General features: G+C 38.5%; 6 protein-coding genes across 6 annotated transcripts; 3 read left to right on the top strand and 3 right to left on the bottom strand.

The window, feature by feature from the left end:
- Window positions 1-164: 164 nt before the first annotated feature.
- On the top strand, window positions 165-1,249 carry LOC127750213 (surfeit locus protein 1-like; the record flags this gene model as incomplete). The annotated part of the gene is given in 4 exon segments (XM_052271193.1): window positions 165-356; window positions 454-627; window positions 714-857; window positions 937-1,249. Coding segments are annotated over 4 exon segments (592 nt in total), but the record flags the coding sequence as incomplete, so codon positions are not given.
- A 237-nt stretch (window positions 1,250-1,486) lies between these two features.
- Window positions 1,487-6,101, bottom strand: LOC113206243 (DNA repair endonuclease XPF). Its single transcript, XM_026422233.2, has 16 exons — window positions 5,952-6,101; window positions 5,659-5,811; window positions 5,318-5,497; window positions 5,047-5,227; window positions 4,823-4,969; window positions 4,630-4,743; window positions 4,392-4,540; window positions 3,983-4,313; window positions 3,581-3,901; window positions 3,333-3,500; window positions 3,112-3,249; window positions 2,792-3,031; window positions 2,533-2,706; window positions 2,314-2,454; window positions 2,120-2,221; window positions 1,487-2,022 (listed from the first exon to the last, which is right to left on the bottom strand). The coding sequence occupies exons 2-16, from the start codon at window positions 5,724-5,726 to the stop codon at window positions 1,762-1,764; spliced, it is 2,715 nt and encodes a 904-aa protein (XP_026278018.1). The 5' UTR covers window positions 5,727-5,811; window positions 5,952-6,101; the 3' UTR covers window positions 1,487-1,761.
- LOC127750210 (UPF0669 protein C6orf120 homolog) lies at window positions 5,731-7,186 on the bottom strand. The gene is made up of 6 exons (XM_052271189.1): window positions 7,178-7,186; window positions 7,069-7,083; window positions 6,492-6,613; window positions 6,294-6,410; window positions 5,952-6,207; window positions 5,731-5,811 (listed from the first exon to the last, which is right to left on the bottom strand). The coding sequence occupies exons 1-6, from the start codon at window positions 7,184-7,186 to the stop codon at window positions 5,731-5,733; spliced, it is 600 nt and encodes a 199-aa protein (XP_052127149.1).
- A 319-nt stretch (window positions 7,187-7,505) lies between these two features.
- Window positions 7,506-13,866, top strand: LOC113206242 (mediator of RNA polymerase II transcription subunit 23). Its single transcript, XM_026422232.2, has 17 exons — window positions 7,506-7,811; window positions 7,970-8,208; window positions 8,285-8,417; window positions 8,497-8,679; window positions 8,763-9,050; window positions 9,179-9,376; window positions 9,451-9,540; window positions 9,630-9,832; window positions 9,917-10,519; window positions 10,601-11,057; window positions 11,140-11,507; window positions 11,595-11,745; window positions 11,825-11,930; window positions 12,050-12,280; window positions 12,367-12,523; window positions 12,603-12,887; window positions 13,041-13,866. Exons 1-17 carry the CDS (start codon window positions 7,737-7,739, stop codon window positions 13,381-13,383), a joined length of 4,110 nt encoding a protein of 1,369 aa, XP_026278017.1. The 5' UTR covers window positions 7,506-7,736; the 3' UTR covers window positions 13,384-13,866.
- A 706-nt stretch (window positions 13,867-14,572) lies between these two features.
- On the bottom strand, window positions 14,573-19,305 carry LOC113206244 (inner nuclear membrane protein Man1). The gene is made up of 12 exons (XM_026422234.2): window positions 18,375-19,305; window positions 18,175-18,283; window positions 17,998-18,094; window positions 17,803-17,920; window positions 17,659-17,708; window positions 17,386-17,568; window positions 17,094-17,298; window positions 16,818-17,015; window positions 16,537-16,717; window positions 16,345-16,458; window positions 15,971-16,152; window positions 14,573-15,872 (listed from the first exon to the last, which is right to left on the bottom strand). The coding sequence occupies exons 1-12, from the start codon at window positions 19,240-19,242 to the stop codon at window positions 15,739-15,741; spliced, it is 2,439 nt and encodes an 812-aa protein (XP_026278019.1). The 5' UTR covers window positions 19,243-19,305; the 3' UTR covers window positions 14,573-15,738.
- Window positions 19,306-19,506: 201 nt separating this feature from the next.
- LOC127750214 (uncharacterized) lies at window positions 19,507-20,621 on the top strand. Its single transcript, XM_052271194.1, has 2 exons — window positions 19,507-19,901; window positions 20,045-20,621. The coding sequence occupies exon 2, from the start codon at window positions 20,184-20,186 to the stop codon at window positions 20,505-20,507; it is 324 nt and encodes a 107-aa protein (XP_052127154.1). The 5' UTR covers window positions 19,507-19,901; window positions 20,045-20,183; the 3' UTR covers window positions 20,508-20,621.
- Window positions 20,622-20,627: the final 6 nt, after the last annotated feature.

The raw sequence follows: 20,627 nt of genomic DNA on the forward strand, positions 1-20,627 counted from the left end.
TTCTTTTACAAAAATTATAATATAACTTACAACCAGGTTGTAACTGACGATGATTGATGAGAGCCGATGATGGGTCCTATTGGAGGGGTCCTGTAATGTGCGTTAGTGGTTGTATTATTTGTTTACAGTTTAACTTATACTTTCTTAAATGCTTTACCCTACAGAATGGAAGAAATTGATAAACTAGATTACTGCCCGGTAACCCTCACGGGTACCTTCGATCATTCAAAGGAACTGTACTTAGGACCGAGAACTCAAATAAATGTAGAAAATCATCAGGGTGGAGGAGGAGGCATATTTTCTTCCACAAAATCCGGATATAATATTATTACACCTTTCAAACCAAATGATAGAGAGTGAGCCAATTTCGACCAAGAATTTTACATTTCTAACAATATTTGGACTTCTTCCACAATGAAAAAATAATATTGGTTTTCTGTCTACTGTTTACAGCTACTACATTTTAATTAATAGAGGATGGGTGCCTTCTGATCGCAAAAACCCAGCTCATCGTACAGAAGCTCAGATTACTGGGGAAATCACTCTCAATGGAATCATAAGGCTACCTGAAAAAAGAGAACCATTTATGCTGAAAAACAATCCTGAGCGGAATCAGTGGGTGTACAGGTATGCTGTTGTGTTTTGCTTGACAGACTACTGAAGTATGTATTTCCCACCTAAGTTTTTAAAGGCTCCCCTATTTGGTTTTAAAGGGATGTTGATAAAATGGCAGAGGTAGCTGGAACAGCTCCTATTTTCATTGATGCTGCAGAAGATTCATGGATACCTGGTGGGCCCATTGGTGGTCAAACAAATCTTTCTATTCGCAATGAGCATATGCAGTACATAATAACATGGTACGGTATTTTTTAAAAGCATTCTTCCCACAAATTATTGAGCTTTTTAAAAACTCTTTTTTTGTGTGTTCTCTTTTAGGTTTTCACTGTGTGCAGTCACATCTTACATGTGGTATCATCAATATGTAGCTTCCACAACCCTAAGGGGAAGGCTCAGGTGATTTTTTTTTCCTCTTAAAAGTATCATAATCTTCTTTCCCAACAGAACTACTCTTGGTCAGTTTATGCAAATAATTTTAATCTCATCTATCTAGCCTCAATCATTTAATTGTCTCATGTCTGTTGGACCTTCAAATGCCTAACTCACAAGTATGGCTGTGATTGACTTTCCCATCTCTGAAAGTGTATGTAGCTAGGGCATATAGACAATAAAAAAACTTTTCAAAAGATCACATTGCTATTTTATGTAAAGCCACTATCACTTATCTCTAAAAATGATTCCTATACAGGGGTTGGTGTTATTCCTGTTTCCTTGTTTACTCAAAAAGTTCTAAATATAATTTCATTTCTTCAAACACTTTTATTGTTTCAGTTTTTGCATGTATTATTTCCCAACATCGTGATTTCATTCCTCCCCTTCCTCTCTACTCTACTAGAAGCTCAGCAAATGAGTAAGGAACTAAAGAAAATAATATTTCAATTTTATTTATTGTCCTCAAGATAATTTGGATGATCTGCTATCTGTGATATCAGCTCTATGAATGCCTAATTCACACAGGACTATTTGGAAACTGCAGATGAATACAGGCAATTGCATTTAATAAACTTAAACATTATTTTTCAGACTGTTCTGATATATGGAAGAAATGATTACTGTACATAAATTCTCTACCTACATAAAGTATATGAACAGTGAAAAAATAACTATTTTACAGTAGTACATTAATTTCTTTAACTTGTTACATCACTGTTTTTTACGCTTCAGAAAACTTCGTCCTCTCCAGCGGCCTCCTTTGCCACCACGCATAGGCTTACCACTTCCATCTTCAACAGGCTTGTGTACATTGTGTAAAGCTGAATACAGAAGGTCAGCATCTTGACTATTTAAAGTTAGTTCAGACAATTGTTCCTTGGAGAGAGAAATGAGGTGAGAGAGTGATTGACCCTTCCGGAGGACAGAACTCACATTCTTTGTATTTACACCTGGAAGCTTAGAAATAAAGTCCTGGAAAAAAAAGTGAAGAAAAAAGTAGATGAATATGTAAAATTATTGTACAGAAAAGAATATAGTAAGACTGTTAATCCATATTATTTCCTATTACTTGGATTGCAATGTTGAATTTTTCTGCAAATTCATCATCACCGCTTGCCACCTCAGCTCCAATCATAGCAGCTTGCGATGCATTTGGCTGCTCTCGTCCTTCCTGTGAAATTATAAGTCACTGTTGTAAGATATGTAAGATATAATAATCTATGATTAGTGAAAAAACAAATCAAGATTTTTAAAAAACTTTACCTTCAGCTCCTCAAAAAGTTGCGCAGTTGCATATGGGCTTGGAGACCAAACAAGCCGTAATCGTGGAAAATGCATGGTAAGTAGTATCAATTTGGATGATATGTCACTTGCTGAAATGTCATTGCTTAGATAATATCTGCCCTGCAAACACACAACAATTACCCTATTGCATGCAAGATAAATTTGAAACTATCCCAGTTGTTACAACTCTGTACTTGCCTGCAGTGCAAATGGTTTTTTGTGATCAAATTCAATCAACAACATAGGCTTTGAATAGTGTCTTGACATAGCTGTGGCTTGTGTATACAGTCGTCCATTGTTCAATGATCCAATTAAATCACTGACACTCTTACGTTCAACACAAATTTCAGGTGTAAGAATGTAATCTCCAACCTAGATTAATAATTTCGGAAATGAAAATAATGAAGGTCAACAATCAATAGTAGAAGATGCTGCAATCTTATGAAGAATTTCTCACATTGATGGTGACAGGCTCAATTTCAATACCACGGCGATGAATTAAAGCTGGTAATTCACTTCTGAATTCTCGCATGTCAACAATAATAGTTGGTGCACTTGCTGGAGCTTTTGGAATACCTCCTTTACGTGTGTTTATGTTTGGCAATCCTGCAGCAACAGAGGCTGACTGTCCGACATCACGTCGAAGTTCAGCACAGTCTCCTGATTTGCCATCTTGATCAGCTGGTATTACCATAGACTGTTTTAAGACATAAAGCAATCTTTAATAGTGGAAATACGTTGACAGCAAACTAAATACTAATGAAACTTAGTTCTCACCGCTTTTTCTTTGATCAGGTACTCAAAAGCTTCTTTCTCTTGTCTTAATGTAGTGAGGTAAGCTTGCTCTTCTACAGAGCCACCATACATTACAAAGTATGTTGTTAAATCAACACTCGGTGACGAGCTTTGGAATACCTGAAGCAGGAAGAAAATTACTTGTGTAACATTAGAGTAAATAAAAAATCGTGGTGAAACAAAATGGATGGAATTCTACGTACTTCAAGTTGCCTGACTGCAGATAAATCAGCATCATACATAACAACAGTATGAGGTTGAATTTGCTGTAAAGTTTTAGTCAAAGCTAAAGGATCCCCATCTTTTTTGAAAGATTGTATTGTGATTATGGGCAACAGCTGGTCAGACTGACTTTGTGATAAGCTTTCAAGCTAGAATCAAACAGAGACGAAAGTTTTAGAGTTTACACAGTTAAGGTACAGGGAAACAAAGAGGATTTGAGAACACTTACATTCTCTTGTTCCTCAAAACAGGACATATTTGCAGGGTCATTGGAGCTCTTGGAAGGCTCTTGCTGTGTCATAGTTAAACAGTAACTGTCTTTAATATCTTCTTCAGTGTCATCTTGAGGAAACCCAAAAGAATCATGATTGAATGCTTCTACTTCATCCTCACCAAGCCAATTATCAGGATCATCAGGATCCAAACTTTTCCTTTTCAGTACTGAAGAATCCTTAGCCAGACCAAATTGAGCAATGACTGCTGGTGTACGATGGTGAGTAGCTCGTCTGAATAGACTTTGAAGCATTGCTTTTGATCCTTTTGTAAGATACTGAAATTAAAATTTAATTTACAAATAAATGTTTCATTGCCTAACTTAAATAATTAAATATTCTACAATAACTATAAATACCTCCTTAAGTTGATTTCCGGTCCTGATGTCTTCCACTAGAACAAGTACATGGTTAATGCCTTGTGCTGCATCATTAGATGGTACCCCTTTGAGCTTTTCTTGGACCTCACCAAGAATTTCAGACAAGGCTACCCATTTAGGTGCATGTTCAGGATTTATTTCTGAGTCTTTGGAAGCTGAATTGCTTCCACAAACACGCTGGGATGCTAACAGAAAAAGGTCTTCTGCTGGATCTAAGAGCAACCAGCCGGAATTTCTTCTTGCATATTCTGTGCTTCGAAGTGAGGTCACAAGAGAGTTGAAAGTTACACAGTCATACTGTGTTAAGCACCTGTTCATTAGAAAAAATATGATATTTCAACATCTTTCAAAATATTTGCACCCATGAGAGTCAATTTATTACTATTACCTCAAAACAGATCGTAATGTTTTTATATCAGCAACAAGTTGGCGAGTTTTGGAACTCAGTTGGTTCCAAATTGGATCCAATTGATATTGAAGAAGTTTATGAAAAGATTTAGAAATGGCATTTTCCACAGTTAAGTCATCTGTATCCAGCTGAGAAGGTGTTGCAATGTCAAGCATGAAAATTAACACTAGTAACATTTTATCTTGTATAAGGATGTACTTTGATGTCTCTTACTTACAGATGGATTGACTCTTTTTATCTCTTTCACACAAAAACTCATGAGATCTAAAACACAATTTTGAAGGCGTTGCATGGGAGTTGTCATGTTAACATGTAGTTCCACAACTGACACCTGGTTTGATGTTCAAAATTAGGAAAAAAAGGAATTAAGAAGCAAAGATTAATTACATCACTTGCTCAGTAAAACTTACTTTTCTTAAACTGGTAGAGACAACAGCATGGAAACGAGGCCATAGATACAAATTCTTTACAAATAAAGTTTTCATAATCCGCTCCACTTGAGCAAAGCCGACGGTAAATGACTGGGCTGAGCTTGAAAATGCTTTGACAAACCCCTTCTGTAAATAGAACAACTTGATTATGATCATTTTGTCATGTGATTGTCTAATTAGGGAGCAATGAATAATTTACATACCTTGTTTTTCTGTCTGTACAAGCGAACAGCAAATGCTTCTTGGCATGATTCCAGTATAGCATGAGCACGACATACCATCATACCTGTGACATTATCCACAGGAACACGATTCTTAAGAAGGTCAACAACTAAGATCCTTGCAGAAACAAATAAGACTCCACCTTGCAGGTAGATATTTTCCCTGGAAAAGTGGTCAGCATATTTAATGTTATTTAAGATTGTGTTAACTGAAATGGACAGAAATAGGTACTTATAAGATAAGACATTTTACCTGTCATTTGCATTAGACTCATTGTTGATAATTTTGGGGAGGGGTTTGATACCTTGTGCCTCAAGTTCAGTTATGAAATATTCTTCTTCCTGAGCATGTGTACCCAGAACTAGTACCAGATTTCCAGAATCACACCAAACCTTTAACAGGCTCAATATGACTGAATGTAAACTTAAACCCCTGTTTAAAAATTGGTAAATGCAAGCAAAATTAGAGGAAATATGTCAATACAAGCTAGAAAAAAAAAAACTGCAATATTTAAATTTAAGAGTAATATAAAATTATAAGCAGGATGAATCAACCATGAATTAGACAAATGGTATATGAATTGTTATACACACCTCGCTGCTACTACAAGGCCATCTTCATGTAAAACATCAAGGAAAATTTGATTTTCATAAGGTAACATATTGCTAAAGGACTAGTACTTCCAACAAAATACTAATGAAAGGCCAAATTAATGCCCAAAGAGCAGAGACCTCCCCTTCTTCACTCTGGAAATTTAAGGGAAAAAGTCAAGATTACTTTTAATGTAAGATTATAAGGATTGTGTGTTAATCCTAAAAAAGAAGTTAAGAGGTTGTTTGATACACTATGACCATAGAAGTATACATGTAAAAGTCATTAGACATACCTCTGTTTCATCCAAATCAAGCCCCTCTATATCTCTAGAATTTCTTGAATCTGAACGCCTGGCCCTCACACTTTGTGAATGCTCATCTGTTCTATCTCCTTGAACCTCTTCTTCTATATCTTCAAAACTGCTGTTGTCTCTTGAAAATACATCGAATTCCGGGTTTTCATCATCACTATAAGTTGCCTCTAGTTGGTAGTGGCTAATATCATGGAAAGTATGACCATAAACCCCAATCCCAATTGGTCTTTTAAATCTGGCAAGTAAATAAACACACAATTAGAGAAAAAAAACATAAATAGAATACTTTACAAAATTAGTAATGGGAACTTAGGTACTTACGAAGCAGGAATATGAACAGTATCTATACCACAAGTGACAGATTGTAAACAATGGGAATCTGGTTCATATGTTGGTTTGGATATGTGTTGAGAAATGTATAAATCAGCATCCCCTACACTGAAATAATGAACCTAAATTAGTTTTACTGAAAAATAATTTTACAGGACACAAAAGGTGAGAAACTCAGGTAAAACTTACTGAGAGTACAAGTTTAAGGTAATAGGACCATCAAACATCAATATGTAGTAGGTAAATTGTCCTCGGCTAACTTCACCAGAAACAGAATGCAGTAGTTGTCCACAGTGCACAGTGCTCCATGCCTACAAGTATTTTAAATCAAACAATACAACACTACGTAAAGATTTCACCACTCAGAACTAAGTCTTTCAGATGTAATTCCATCAACAAGAATTTTTTATAGATATATTCAACTAAAAAACTAAACTGCGACAGTTCAATGTGCAAGTCTATGTACATGGGAAGAAAAGGAAGCTCATAAAAAACCATTATACAAGATTAGCTTAATCATGTGACTTGTCAAAAAGGTTTGTTTTCGGAGCCCTGACCTTTCCTATCCAAGAATGTGTAACCCATAACACTTTGCGTAGATTTTGAGTTGACAAGGTTTTGTTTCTTAACAAGATTAAACTTAAGAGTGCAAAATTTAAAAAGAAGGAAGGTCAAAAGTTGCATGTGAACTTACAAGGCAGAGAAGAAATACAAATAACTTCATTCTTCATGACAATTCCTGACAGAGCTCAATTCCGGGACACACAATCCTTAAAAATCCCTGAAACAACCGAGAATTTAAATTACTTTTACATACTGAAGGGGTTGTGACATGTAAACCACTTCCTAGATTGTGAACGTTCACAATCCTGTACAGGAGTCATTTCTGAAAATGAACATCTTACTATAGTTGATAAGAAAGCGCACGATGAATCACGAGCAGAATGAAATGAACAAAAGTTAACGTGACATAGGCACAATAATTTAAACATTACAAGGCTTTTAAGAGTGCAAGGTGTGATGAAATCCTAATTTTATAATGGGATAATGTACCTAACCTGCATTTGGAATGGTTAATACAACTGAACGAACATTTGGAATACTGATATTACTTTTAGAGGAACAAAGATACAGTATACTCAAAGTCACAGTGCGGTTCAAGTGTCATGTCTTACTTCCTTCAACACACAACGACGATTCAAACTAATTTTGATTGAACCAGAAATACACTTCTCCAGCTTGAAATAACCTCCAAATGAATTATTGGCAGTGGTGACCGGTCCTTGGAAGTTATTTGCACAATATAGCAGCCGTCGTAAACACTTAAAATGGCGTTGTAGTGGTCTGCGTCGGATTGACAAGAAGTGTCGTTACCTCAAAATAAGAGTATTTTGTAAATAAAACAACAATGCAAAGGTTTTAAATCATCGCATCATGGAAGAATCTCAACCCCAGCGTACGGTCAAAATGACTGAAGTCCAAGTGGCCAATATTTTAAATGACTTCATGGTGAGTATAACTTTCGAAACCGGCGAAATTTTAACCAAAGTCATTTCTTTATGCAGCTGTTGATTTGATTTCAACTGAGTTCTTTTTAAGTTATTATTAAATTTTAAAAAATGTGTTTGTCTACTGATTTATATTTCCTCTTTTGTCCCTGATTTCAGCGTACTGAGGCTGTTGAAGAGGGCCTTAGTTGTTTTCTAATGCAAAGGCCAGAAACAGACCGTATGAGCACATTGAAATCTGAACTCAGTACAATTCTCTCTAATTTACCTCAGCAACATCAAGAAGCCGGAGTGAAGCAATACCTTAATTTAGCTTCGTTAATGACAAATTCCACTCGACTGCAGCTTCTATTGAAAGTTTTGCATGATTTAGTACAGAAAAATGTACTTCAGGCGCAGTAAGTTATTTCCAATCATTTGCTAACAAATAGCTCTGTTTTAGTACTGTCATAATTGACATTCATTATTTCTTAGGATGGTATGTGAATGCATCTTGATGTCTGAGAAGCTTACATATAAGAACAGTGTATTTTGGATTGAGTGTTTTCATCTCATCAAGAAAATAATTGGTGGTGTTTATTATAAAGGAGTCAGAGATATTATGAAGGTAGGCAATTTAATCTGTATCAGCTTTCAAAAGTTTTTGAACTGTAATATTTCTAGTTCATCTGCTATCCTTTTAACAGATATGTCGGGAGAAAGTACAGACCCTACCTGTCAGACTTACTGCATCAGTCATGCCCCAAATGAAGGCAGTTGAAAGTGTTTTGGAACATTTATTTGACCGCAGTGCATGTCTTTTGCCAGCTTACCTCCTCATTAATGAGGTCATGAAGAATAGTACTGATGGGAAATCCTGCCCACACTGGGTAAAAGACCATATGTGTGGCCTCATTGTATTGACAATTTCCTAATCAAATTTAAAATTAATGTAATTTTATGTTTTTTGCAGAAACTTGCTCCATTGCTGTCAAATTTTATTGAAAGTTTTCGACCTACTGCTCAAATGGTTTCTATCATTGGGCGAGGCAAAATGTTACCCATAGTGTTAGGCACAGGTATTTCTGACCAATATGCACTGCCCTGGCGACTTGATGCTAACAGCCTCAAACTTCCTCTTAAGGGTACATTGCCCTATGATCCACACTTATTAGAGCCTCAGCAAGCTCTCTTACTTCATGTTCTGGATCAACCATACAGCCGTGATATGGTGTGTGCTATGCTAGGATTCCAGAGACAGGTATGCTTTTTCATTGATTCTGATAGAATTGTCCTTTTACCCTGAAACAATGTTTATTACTATTATTATTTATGTATATGCAATATTACTCAGAATTGATTCCCTTTGACATTTTATTCTCTTTTCAGAAAGCTCATGGCCATTGTAAACCTCTGGAAAATCAAATTGTTGATTTAATTGTGGTAGCAATGGAAAGAGCAGAAAATGAAAGTCATGCTGAGGGAAATATTCATTCCATGTGGCTTCATTTGTCTTCCCTTATCATATTTTTTGTTTTGGGCGGATATGCAAACTTTAACAATCTTTGCCAATCCTTGCATAACAGAGTAAGATAATCTAAACTCTCTTTATTAAGTATATATTTGGTCTTAAATTCATTGATAATGTTGTTGCTTTCCAGCTTTCTGCTAGAACTGACCTAAGAAAAGGAAGGGACCATGTAATGTTTGTGTGTCTACAATTTGTTACTGGAGCTATATCCAAAAACCCTGTAAGTAAATATTGTCTTCTTATTTCTATCTATCCAGCCACACCTAGTTTCTGTAATTTTATGTGTTATGCCCAAATTACATTTTTCAGCTCAGCGAATTTTTGAGTCTTTTAAAGCTGTATGACCTTCTATATCCAGAAAAGGAACCTTTGCCTGTTCCGGATATGAATAATCCTATGTGCACCCACCAATTGGCTGCCTGCTCTATATGGATTCACTTTTACATGAAAGCACAATCTGAAAAGCTGAGTCTTCATCGACCAATCCCTCCTGCTTTGCAAGCACATCATGAGTAAGTATTCTCATTAAATTGAGTACTTCAGAACTATGACTATTTTAATGAAAGTCCTAGCAAATCAACCACCTTTTCTTTCAGTTTCATTCAACATCTTCAACAACAACAGCAACAACAACACCAACAACAGCAACAGCAACATCAATCATCTCTCTATACTCTCAATAATGGCTGCGATTTTCGCATTGCAGTGCTCTGCAATGCTTATTCAACAAACAATGACAAATTGAGTCGCCCTATGTTAACAATAGTTGACTCAATCAAACATTCCAGTCAATCAAATCATTCCAATCCATCTCTTCAACCACCTTTTGTTCCACTGTCAATGACCATGTTGGATGCTATGACAGTACACTGTAAGATGACAATTATCCACCATATTGTGACTCACATTGTTAAAGCTGCTCAGTCAAAGTCCAATATGCCGCTACCCCCTGCTCTTGTAGAAACTTACAGTCGTCTTTTAGTTTATACTGAAATAGAATCACTTGGTGTGAAAGGATTTATCGTTCAGGTTCTCCCAACTGTCTTTAAAGCTCATGCTTATGGTATTCTTTACACATTGCTAGAAATGTTCAGCTATCGAATGCATCACATTCTGCCTCACTACCGTGTACAATTACTGTCTCATTTACATAGCTTGGCATCTGTACCACAGACCAACCAGACTCAGCTTCATCTTTGGTAAAGATTAATTCTACAGTGCCGTTTGAAAGTTATGATTATTTTATTTTTCTGTTTTAAAAGTATTTTTTTGTTTTTCAGTATGGAAAGCACAGCTCTCCGCCTTATTACTGGTCTTGCAAGCTCAGAAGTACAACCTGAGCTATCACGATTTCCCAATGAACCAAAAGCGCTTGTTTCTGCAGAATCTGAAGAGCTTAATCGTGCCTTAGTGTTAACTCTTGCTCGGTCCATGCACATTACAGGATCAGGACAAGAGCAAAGGGACAAAAGCCAGGTGCCATGGTGCAAAGAGTTGCTAAACACAATCATGCAATGCACACCGCACACATGGGCAAATCATACACTAGAATATTTTCCTCCGGTTTTGAGAGACTTCTTTCATCAAAATAGAGTGCCCATGGAGAACCAACACCAGCTCAAGAAAGCTGTTGAGGAAGAGTACCGAAATTGGTCAAACATGAGTAATGATAATGATATAATTAATCATTTTTCAGAACCTGGAACTCCACCCCTCTTTTTATGTCTACTCTGGAAGGTGAGACATACTTCTACAGACAACATAGATTAGTAAGTTGAGATTTTAAAACTAAAACACATAAAATTTTTGATCCTACCAGGTTATACTTGAGACGGAGAGAGTGAACCCAATAGCTTATACTATACTGGAACGTATTGGACCCCGAGCTCTTTCCACACATTTACGTAAATTTTGTGTTTACCTTGTGAATGAGTTTAGTGCGAGCTCAAGCAGTGGACAACAACAGCATCATGTAAATAAGTGTGTTGATGCTGTCAATCTTATGATATGGCAATATAACATCATCACAATTGATCGTTTGGTTTTGTGCCTCTCTATGAGACCTCATGAGGGACAAATGTGTTTCTTCATCATCCAAGTCTTACTTCTAAAGTCCTCAGAATTTCGCAATAGAGCTCAAAAGTTTGTCAGTGACAATTCTCCTGATCACTGGAAACAATCAAACTGGTAATTTGAATTTGAGTCTTGTTTTGAATTTAACTCCACTGATCTATTACATTCACTTGTAATTTTATGTCTTGTATATTTCAACAGGCATGAAAAGCATATGGCCTTCCATAAAAAGTATCCTGAAAATTTTGGTCATGAAGGCACTAGTTTGGAACAATCTGGTGGTAACACCAATGCTTATCCAATACCACCACTACCTGTTTACTTTGGAAATGTCTGCCTCAGATTTTTACCAGTAAGTTTTCTTCCAAGATGTGTAACTCTTTATGGGTTGACTGTTAACTATCTCAACCATATGATTTTCTTATTCTCAGGTTTTTGACAATCTCATTCACCGGTATCTTGAGATGCCAACAAGTGAAGTCAACAAGTCACTTGAGTCACTTCTAGAGCATCTTGGCTGTCTTTACAAGTTTCATGGTAAGCCTCAGAACATGTTGCTTTGTGCCAATTACTGGTTGTTTATTCAACCTATTTGTGGAAGGATTTCTATTTGTTTTGTTTTTTAACCACAACTTAATTCATTCAATTATTTTTAGACCGGCCTGTGACTTATCTATATAACACTCTTCATTATTACGAATCAAAGGTTCGTGATAGGGCAAGTTTAAAGAGACGCCTGGTGCAAGCTGTACTTTGTTCGCTCCAAGAACATAAAGTACATGGTTTTGGCTTAAGTGTACAGTACCAGCAGTATATGCTAGGTTCATCTGATAGCTGGAATCCAGACCTTGATTATTACAAGCGACTGATTGAAAGAATATGTGACAGTATCCTTTTAATATTTAAGAATCTAGAATAACATTGTTATTGGGTTACATCATGCTTTTCATGTTTTTCCTTGACACAAGTGTAGCTATGACTGGAAAGATACAACTTCATACAGATTGGCGCTTCAATGAATTCCCAAATGCTGCCTCTCATGTTTTATATGTAACATGTGTTGAGCTTATGTCACTACCCATGTCTCCTGTGGCTGTTGGAAACAGTCTGTTGGATGTTGTTACAAAAGGGTAAAGTGCCAAAATAATTACTTATTACTCTGACCCAACTCAAGTGTTTTGGATGTAACTTAACCATTTTCTATTGCAGATATACTGTAATTCCACCTCAACAAATAATGAGTTGGATTAATGCAATTGGACTAGTTATGGCTGCTTTACCAAACTCATACTGGCAGGCCCTCCATGAACGACTAGTATCAGTTATTAACTGCCCACAAATGTTGCGGTGGCCATACCGTAACTCACCATTTCAGATGTTCAATTTTCAAGATACTCATGATTCTATGCTTGAAAACAAGTTCTCATATGCCTTGGCTCTTGCTCATTCTATATGGCATCATGCTGGGAGTGGTCAAATATTTCTGTTACCACGGTAAGCAAATCAATATTTTAATCTCCAGTTATTTTTTTTATCTCACCTTCTCACACTCATAATAAAAGTAATGCAATCTGTATTTGAATTGATACCGCCATTATTTTTTTTGAGAACCAAAATTTATCATATTATGTTGTTTATTGATTTCAGGTTTGTAAAGGAACATTTATATCCAATCATACGCACTGAAGAGCAGCTTCTCTTCCTGTGTCATCTCATTGGACCCTTCTTTCAGCGTATACATGCTGAAACTCACCCACTAACAGAACTTACTGTTGCTTTGTATGAAACTATTGAACAGGTTGATCAAAATGTCCCCTACCTTCACCATATGGACACAATTTGTGACCTGTTGTACCATATTAAATATATGTTTGTTGGGGATGTCATCAAAGCCGAATTAATGGCTATCATAAAGAGACTGAGGCCTTCCTTGCAAATGCGATTAAGATTCCTAGTTCATTTATCTCTAGATGAAATTAAAGGCTGTTAGATTGTATTATTGTATATATTTATATATGAATGTATAAAGTCAGAAGTGTACAGCATTTTTATTAATTTTATTGACTAGAAGTAGTTACTGACAGGATCATGTTATGCAAGATACTTAATTTAAGCACAATTTGTTTTGATTTCTTTCTTTTTTTTTCTTTTTTTTATTATCACAGGGTCTCTTGTGTCCTCTTAACTGAAAATGAACTAGTTAGTTTTTGTTATTCTGTACAACCACGTGAATGTTTTTATTTCAAGAATCCTTCAGATAATTTAGAAAATTATGGTTATAATTTCAGGAGATAAGCTCAGATTGTTAGTACAAATATGATTTTTATACCCATGTTTTTGGTCGTATAAGTAGTACTACTTGAGATTTCCCCGACTATGTAATATGCATTGCAGACCCAGCTTACCCCGCGTTTAAATGAAATCAATTTTCTGAGCAAGTTTAAATAAAATCCCTTTTTTTTCTGAACTGTAACTCTGTTGTAACAATACTGACCGAGGCACATTTTTCCCTATTTTGTAGTTTGCGGCGCGGGGACCAAGGGTTAGGACAAAAGACCAGCCGACATGGGGAGGTGGCCTTGACCGCCCACTCAGCAGCCCCCCCCCCCCCTTTCTGAAAAAAATAAAATAAAAATAAAAATAACCACTGAGTTTTGACGTGTCTGTCAACAGGAGCAGGCGACAGCTGAGTGGCAAACGCGCTTGGGTGTGGTCCGGAAACAATCGGCTCAGGGATCGAATCCCAGCTGCGGTACTTTTTTCCCGCTTAGAGCGGGCACGTCGGGTAAGAATTGTGGCTGTGGGCGCCGCGGGGTAGGCAATCACGCGCTCTATAGTGTTTGTCCGGGGCCTTTCGGCTTGGCAGGGCTTATGTGCTGATTGGCTTCGGCTTACACCCTGGGGGCGTCGGGTATCATGTAATGCACGAAAAAGGATTTTCTATAGTCAGGTCAGATTAAGCTGACTCTGGCGGCAGGATTTATGGCCACAAACGGGGACGTCTATTCTACCCTTAGCGGTTTGTCCACCCAAAAGTGATTTTGACGTGACTGTTCTATTTTGACATATGACTCTTGCCCTGAAATTCTCCCTTGGCAGCCGTGTAAAGTTGAGGTTCAACGGGACGTGCGCCGCACTGGCCGCCCACAACGTCCTTCGCCTAAAAAAAGGGATTTCACTTTAACTGGCTCAGAAAATGGATTTTATTTAAACAAGGAATCAAAAGTGAAGTCAGAATGAGTTTTAAAAACAAAGTTCTTTCAGTCTTAAGACTAAATTAGGAAAAACAGTCAAACAATTTCCAATTGGAAAAATCAAACAGAAGAACAAAGAATGATTTCTAAGTACAGTTTTGATGAAGATAAAAATAAAAACCTTAAAATGAAAATGTGACAGATTATTATATAAAATAACGAGGCAAAGAGAAATCCAGCCATGGGTCAAATTAAGAAGTTAACAATGCCATGCTTCTTTTAACACATAAATGAAACTGAAGTAACAAATGTACAGATAGATAATACAGGAGACATAGATCCAAAAGCTAGGCTATATAACCTGGGCTTAAGTCTATTCTTACATTACATCAAGTACAACACACTATGACAAAACATAAAACAAGGCACAATGAACACCACAGCTAATGTTAGATATTTGCACAACAAGGTCCTAATCAATGCTGATTTCTATGGTAGCCTCCTCATGACTATGGTGTTTCGGTCTAGGTTTATTACATGAAATAGAATAAAAAAGATTAACTTCAATCTGACCTTAACAAAACTCAAACCAGACTACTACATACTGTATGGCTCTAAACTTTTCAGAAAACTTAAGGACAAGTAGTAGGATATGTCAGACAAATTCAAAGCAAAGCTATTCATGAAAGATAAAAATTACCACAATCTACAATTCCAAATACCTATGCACTAACTTTAAAAAGCTATCACAGGAACATTTTAATAATGAAGTGGCAAACTATCATGAAAGATGCCTAACGATTTAATTTATTATTGAATTTTAAAAGCTTAATGAAATAAGAAACCTTATAAATTAAGGAGTTTACCAAAGTTATGACTTTAAGAAAATACAAGCTAAGTACCCTGCAAAAAGTGCAAATACCACACAAATGCTCATACTGTACAATTACAAAGAAGAGCAAATTAAAATTGCAGTTCTTTAACAACTACAATAACTTTGATAAAATTTGCAGCACTTTCCTACATTGCAATTATGACTTGTTTATTGTGCTTCACAGGTAGTAAGTAGGTAGAACATAAATTAGAATCAAGAATAAATCATTTTATGGAACAAGAAAGATATGCCCCAAGTTCATCAAGCTGAGTTACATCTAGTCATCATCAGCTGCCTGCAAGGAAAGCCGCAAGTTGTTTGATGGCCGCATTGGATCTTTAGCCTTGGCAGCATTTGGAAAGCGCTCGTGGTAGCGTTCCAGCCTCAGATATTTGACAGTAACCAATTGACCTGGAAATTATTACAAAGTAATGAAGTAATCATTTAATAAAAGTAGAGTGTAATTATTAATACCTAATGAAGCTAACATACTCCTAGAGCATACTTACTGTCAAACCAAGATCCATGTAGAGCTTGATAAGCTTTTCCAGCATCATCATCAGATGCACATTTCACATAAACACACCCCTCTTTGGATGATTTATCAACATGAATGTGTAGAATTTTTGCATTCAAGCACTTTTCAAGGATTGCATCTTGTACTTGAAGTTGCCAATTCTCCCCACTTTCCCTGTTCAGATAAAATGTTTATAGACAAGACTTGTAATGACAAAAGACTATTTGAAAAAAGAACCTTCAGCAAACAGCCTTCTTTTGAGTACGTATATTGCTTTACTTGACTTATAAATATTCTACTCTTCAAAAATAATTTAATATTTTAGTAAAAATACAAGGAAAAGAGTGAAAATGACGATTTACTCACATGTCAGGGTCAAACATGTGACGAATCTTCAGGCAAGGAGTAGGAGGATTGGCCAAACTATTAACACTTTTGTCTGTGAGTCCGAAAGCTTTACCTTGCCAAACCTGACGATGTCTAAAATAAAAAATATCAATGTAATATTACACTTTGAGAAGTCACAGAAAATTATCATCAAAATTAAACTTCACAAACCTAGGCTGAGGACTCGTTGAAGGAGACCCTGCTGACGAGCTTGCAACTGAGGAGTTCAGCTTGGGAGGAAGCCAACGCCACACTTTATAGTCCTCGCCATTAACAGGCTGAATTTCTTCTCGAACACGTGACTCTTTCTTATCAATGAAGGCAACAGCAGCATCCCAAATAGATTTTAACTCTGCAGAAAATGAGGTGTATATATAAATATTAGTTTTACAGGTAGTTAATTGAAGAATTAGATCATTTTGTACAGTCAATCAAAACACCGTATGACATACTTTCACGACTCTGAGGGGGGATTAGCTGATCACGGACATGAATTACAGGAACATAAGCACTTTCGCCTGTGTTTTGATGTTGGCTTGATAGGTATTCAATGATTCTCTCAACATAGTGGTAAACGTCTTGCTGTTGCTTTCGACGAGCACACATCCACCATTGAACCCCACGCCATACTCCATAAAGAGCAAAAAAACCTATGTTGAAGACAAAATTATAATTGAAGTTCAATAGTTTCACCAAAATCCATACTAAAAATCATATCTGAAACTTACCGCACATGATAAACAAGCCTGAACTCAGTAATGAAAACAACTTATTCTTTAGAATACATTTCCAGGGAATTTTAGGACTTGAGACTTGCAGCTTAGTTTTATCTGGATGTCTTACAACGTTATCCAGGACTGAAACTCCCCAATGAGGATTGGAAGATAGAAGTACTATCAGATTGGCAACTTGTTCTTCAGCTTCCCAGATGCTCTGTGTTAAGATACGGAATACATGTTAACATTGATTCCATCATTATGATATATGAAATGAATGAAATAAATATTTAAGAAACAATACCAATCCTTGATGCTCTACAACTGCCTGAACAGTTTCACGCTCAGTGAGGTAAGGTGCTGGATATGATCCATCATGAAGGGATGGACCACATTCTGACTTCACAGCTTGGCTCATTAAATCAAGGAAAACATTTTCAAAAATTTTCATTGCTGGTGCAACACCACTTTTTGTTACACAAGTAACCTAGAGGAGGAAACAGGGCTACTTGGTAAAAATTGATGAAGCTGAGGGGAGTACTAAAAAAAAATCACATTAATTGAAGAGAATACTTACACCAGGAACATCATCACCAGGAGATTCCTTGCAAATATTGTAGACATTTCCTGAAAAGATACACATAGAAATACATGTTACTCTATTGCTCAGTATAAATTCAATCACTACCAATTTCATGACTTTAACTGACAGAAAACATACCAACAGAGCTTTCTTCTATTAGATTATTAGCGGATTCTTTAGATGCCACATTTACATACAGTGTAACCAGAACAATGGCACAGAGCACAAAGCAGCCAATAATTACAGATGACATCACCTGCAAAACAGATTGAGATTTGAATCTGTGCCAAAACAAGGTTCAGTGTACAAAAGAGATCATGAACTTTAACATACATGAGAGTTATTCCAGAAGCTTACTGTTTCTTCAGATGTTTTGAATGATCTTGAAGGATCGATTCTTCTCATTGGTACCCTAGTTGGCCCTGCCAAACTAAGATCCAAGACAAAATAAATTACAATACAGCAAAACATAACGATTTAAGAGCAAAATTTGTAAATGACAATAATTACCTGCGCCTATAATAATGACCATTTGGTGGAGTGGATGCAGACACACTATCATCGCTACTTGCGTCAGACTCTTTTACATTGTCGTATGAATCACCATTGAATGGGGAGCCTGTGAGATTAAAATATTTAGAGAAGATTAAAATTGTGATTCGTGGCATGACAGGACACTGGCAAAGAAAAGTAACAAAAACATTGCATACCAATAGGTTGTGCTTTTAGCTGAGACAACCGACGGGCAAATGCAGATAGGAATGGTGCATCTGTGACATCTGGGCTTGAATCTTTTCCAATATTCATGCGATGCTTGACATTACTAAATTCTGGAGAGCTCAGTCTTGCTGTTCCACTGTTTGGCAAAAATCTGTCGGAGAGGTTGGACAGCAGTGTTGCAATGGGCTTGTCATCGTCATCCTCTTCCTCGTCGTCCTGACTATCATCCTGGAGGGGTGATTTGCGAGGACTGGTACTTAACCTCACACTACTGATGGAAGGGACGGGCACGTCCGAGTCGGACCCAGAGTCGAACCCATTGCCAACGGGGTGCCTCAGGGATGGCCTGAGCGGGGACGACGTTGCGATGGACTTGCGCGTGTTGCGAGGGGGTGTCGGCAGGGCGGCTGACAGGGGGATGGCATTCTTCCTGAGGGCCGCCTCATTCATTGAGTACCTGCCCCTGGCCGGTTGGGTCGCGGCCGCGGCCGGGGGCGGCGGGCTGGGCATGAGGAGGTTATCCGCCACCTGAGCCTCCCTCGCCGCGGCCTCCGCGGCCCTCGCGGACCGCCCCATGGACTTCCTCTTGACGGCCTGAGGGGCCGGCATACTTTTACGACGAGCATTGGACAGAGCATCGTCGCTGTCCTCCTCGGCGGAGCTGAAGCGGGATAGGGTACGGTTCACTTTCGGGGCGGGGGAGGCGGTTTTGCTGGGCTTGCCTTTCGATGACATCAACGCCATCAGCTTCTTCTCCATAAGCTTACGGGTTGTGCCCGTGACAGGGGGCGCTTCGAATCCATGTTCAATCAACTTTTTCCGCAGCTCACTGTCCGATAAGTCTTCCACCGACGCCATTTTCACCAGACAGACTCACTCACAGCGCTGTTGCGCCGAGCAGGACAAACCGGCTAAACACAACATAGAGCTCACACTCTGGGAGGGGCGACTGGAGGTGTGGTGGGGGGGCTGTGGCGGTGGCGGACGGCGGCCGGCGCGCTGTGTTTGAGATTATTTGGGAGACTTGTCGAATGATTGCGTAATGATATGGTTCTGAGGCTTTACCGTATTGAACGCCTGCTTCCCGACTGCTTGTGTAGGGACGGTTAACTACTAGAAAGCTCTTTTGTTGGCTAGACCCAACAAAACAACGCCAACGAGCGCGGCCTCTCTACGAGGCTACCTGCTGGCTCCTCCTCCGCCGGTTGGCGCCTTTTTCAGGCGCGGCAATGATTGAGCTAAACCAACCTGAACGGGGAAGGGTGCCGCCCGCCTCGTGAGCACATATAGACAGGCGATTCACTCACAAAAGTAAAAGAGCGTCTGGCTTATCACGCTTATCACCGGCCTAGTAATTTTCCGCCCGAATCGCAGAGTCTACTTCTACTACTCACGGTTCACAATGGAGCAGCAAGCAGCAGTGGTCGTCCACTCGACGCGCCCGTGTCAGAGTTACCACGGCGGCGGCAGGGCGGGCACCTTCCGCGTTGGTGGAAGTCCATCGGCGGATTGTAAAGGTATTTGAGTGCATCATCTCACAATATGAGGCGTCTGGCTAAATCCATGCACGCAGTATGATAATGTCATTTGTGACCTGGTCACACTGAAGTCAGGTAAATGTGTTCTTTGTCACCGTGTCGTTTGTCCAACGCTTGTACAGTGTGATAAGCCGCGAAGATTTGAGCGCACTCGTGTCTGGCGGGTGTGCCGATTCGGAACAGACCGTTGCCCCCCGCATCTCAGTCTTCTCACGGCGTTCCTCGAGGACGCCCACCCGTTGGTCGAAGAAGACCCCGAGGATGACCAAGTTCGGCGCGGGCCCGGGCTTCGGCTGGCGGCACATCCAGCTGCTCATCATGTTCGCCTCGGCCAGCACGGCGATCACCATGAGGGTGTGCCTCTCGGTGGCCATCGTGGTCATGACGGGCCCGGACGAGGGCGACGGCTTCCCGGTAACCTCCATCGGAACCGCCCAGAGAACACGAAAATGTTACGAATGGGTCTTTTCCGCGGTCATATTTCAGTCAATAAAACGTCAAAACGACTGGAGTTTTGGCCCAAATTTCCACCTTTCTCGTGACCAAATTAGTCCTTTGGATGTCAATATTATGGCGTCCTCGTGAGTTTTTTAGACAGTCCCTTGTGGCTGTCTCTACCCGAAGGTAAAAGTTTCCAGTTTTGATAAAGATGGCCGATTAACCTGATTAACGTTCCAGTTATGATAAGCCGATTGACGTTGATCA

This window comes from Frankliniella occidentalis, unplaced genomic scaffold (genome assembly GCF_000697945.3).
Source record: "Frankliniella occidentalis isolate FOCC.00 unplaced genomic scaffold, Focc_3.1 Scaffold152, whole genome shotgun sequence".
In the NCBI taxonomy this organism is placed as follows: domain Eukaryota; kingdom Metazoa; phylum Arthropoda; class Insecta; order Thysanoptera; family Thripidae; genus Frankliniella; species Frankliniella occidentalis.

Coding starts and splice junctions, on each gene's coding strand:
- LOC113206243 (XM_026422233.2), bottom strand. CDS start 5,726: ATGTTACCTTATGAAAATCAAATTTTCCTTGATGTTTTACATGAAGAT. Junction 3,501..3,580: donor GTTTTGAGGAACAAGAGAAT/GTAAGTGTTCTC, acceptor GTTTGATTCTAG/CTTGAAAGCTTATCACAAAG. Junction 2,455..2,532: donor AAAAACCATTTGCACTGCAG/GCAAGTACAGAG, acceptor GTGTGTTTGCAG/GGCAGATATTATCTAAGCAA.
- LOC127750210 (XM_052271189.1), bottom strand. Junction 6,411..6,491: donor ACCTTAAACTTGTACTCTCA/GTAAGTTTTACC, acceptor TCATTATTTCAG/TGTAGGGGATGCTGATTTAT. Junction 6,208..6,293: donor ACTGTTCATATTCCTGCTTC/GTAAGTACCTAA, acceptor TTTACTTGCCAG/ATTTAAAAGACCAATTGGGA.
- LOC113206242 (XM_026422232.2), top strand. CDS start 7,737: ATGGAAGAATCTCAACCCCAGCGTACGGTCAAAATGACTGAAGTCCAA. Junction 8,680..8,762: donor GGAAATCCTGCCCACACTGG/GTAAAAGACCAT, acceptor TGTTTTTTGCAG/AAACTTGCTCCATTGCTGTC. Junction 12,524..12,602: donor TTGGATGTTGTTACAAAAGG/GTAAAGTGCCAA, acceptor TTTCTATTGCAG/ATATACTGTAATTCCACCTC.
- LOC113206244 (XM_026422234.2), bottom strand. CDS start 19,242: ATGGCGTCGGTGGAAGACTTATCGGACAGTGAGCTGCGGAAAAAGTTG. Junction 17,569..17,658: donor CTGGTGATGATGTTCCTGGT/GTAAGTATTCTC, acceptor TTCCTCCTCTAG/GTTACTTGTGTAACAAAAAG. Junction 16,718..16,817: donor CCCCCCTCAGAGTCGTGAAA/GTATGTCATACG, acceptor CATTTTCTGCAG/AGTTAAAATCTATTTGGGAT.
- LOC127750214 (XM_052271194.1), top strand. CDS start 20,184: ATGACCAAGTTCGGCGCGGGCCCGGGCTTCGGCTGGCGGCACATCCAG.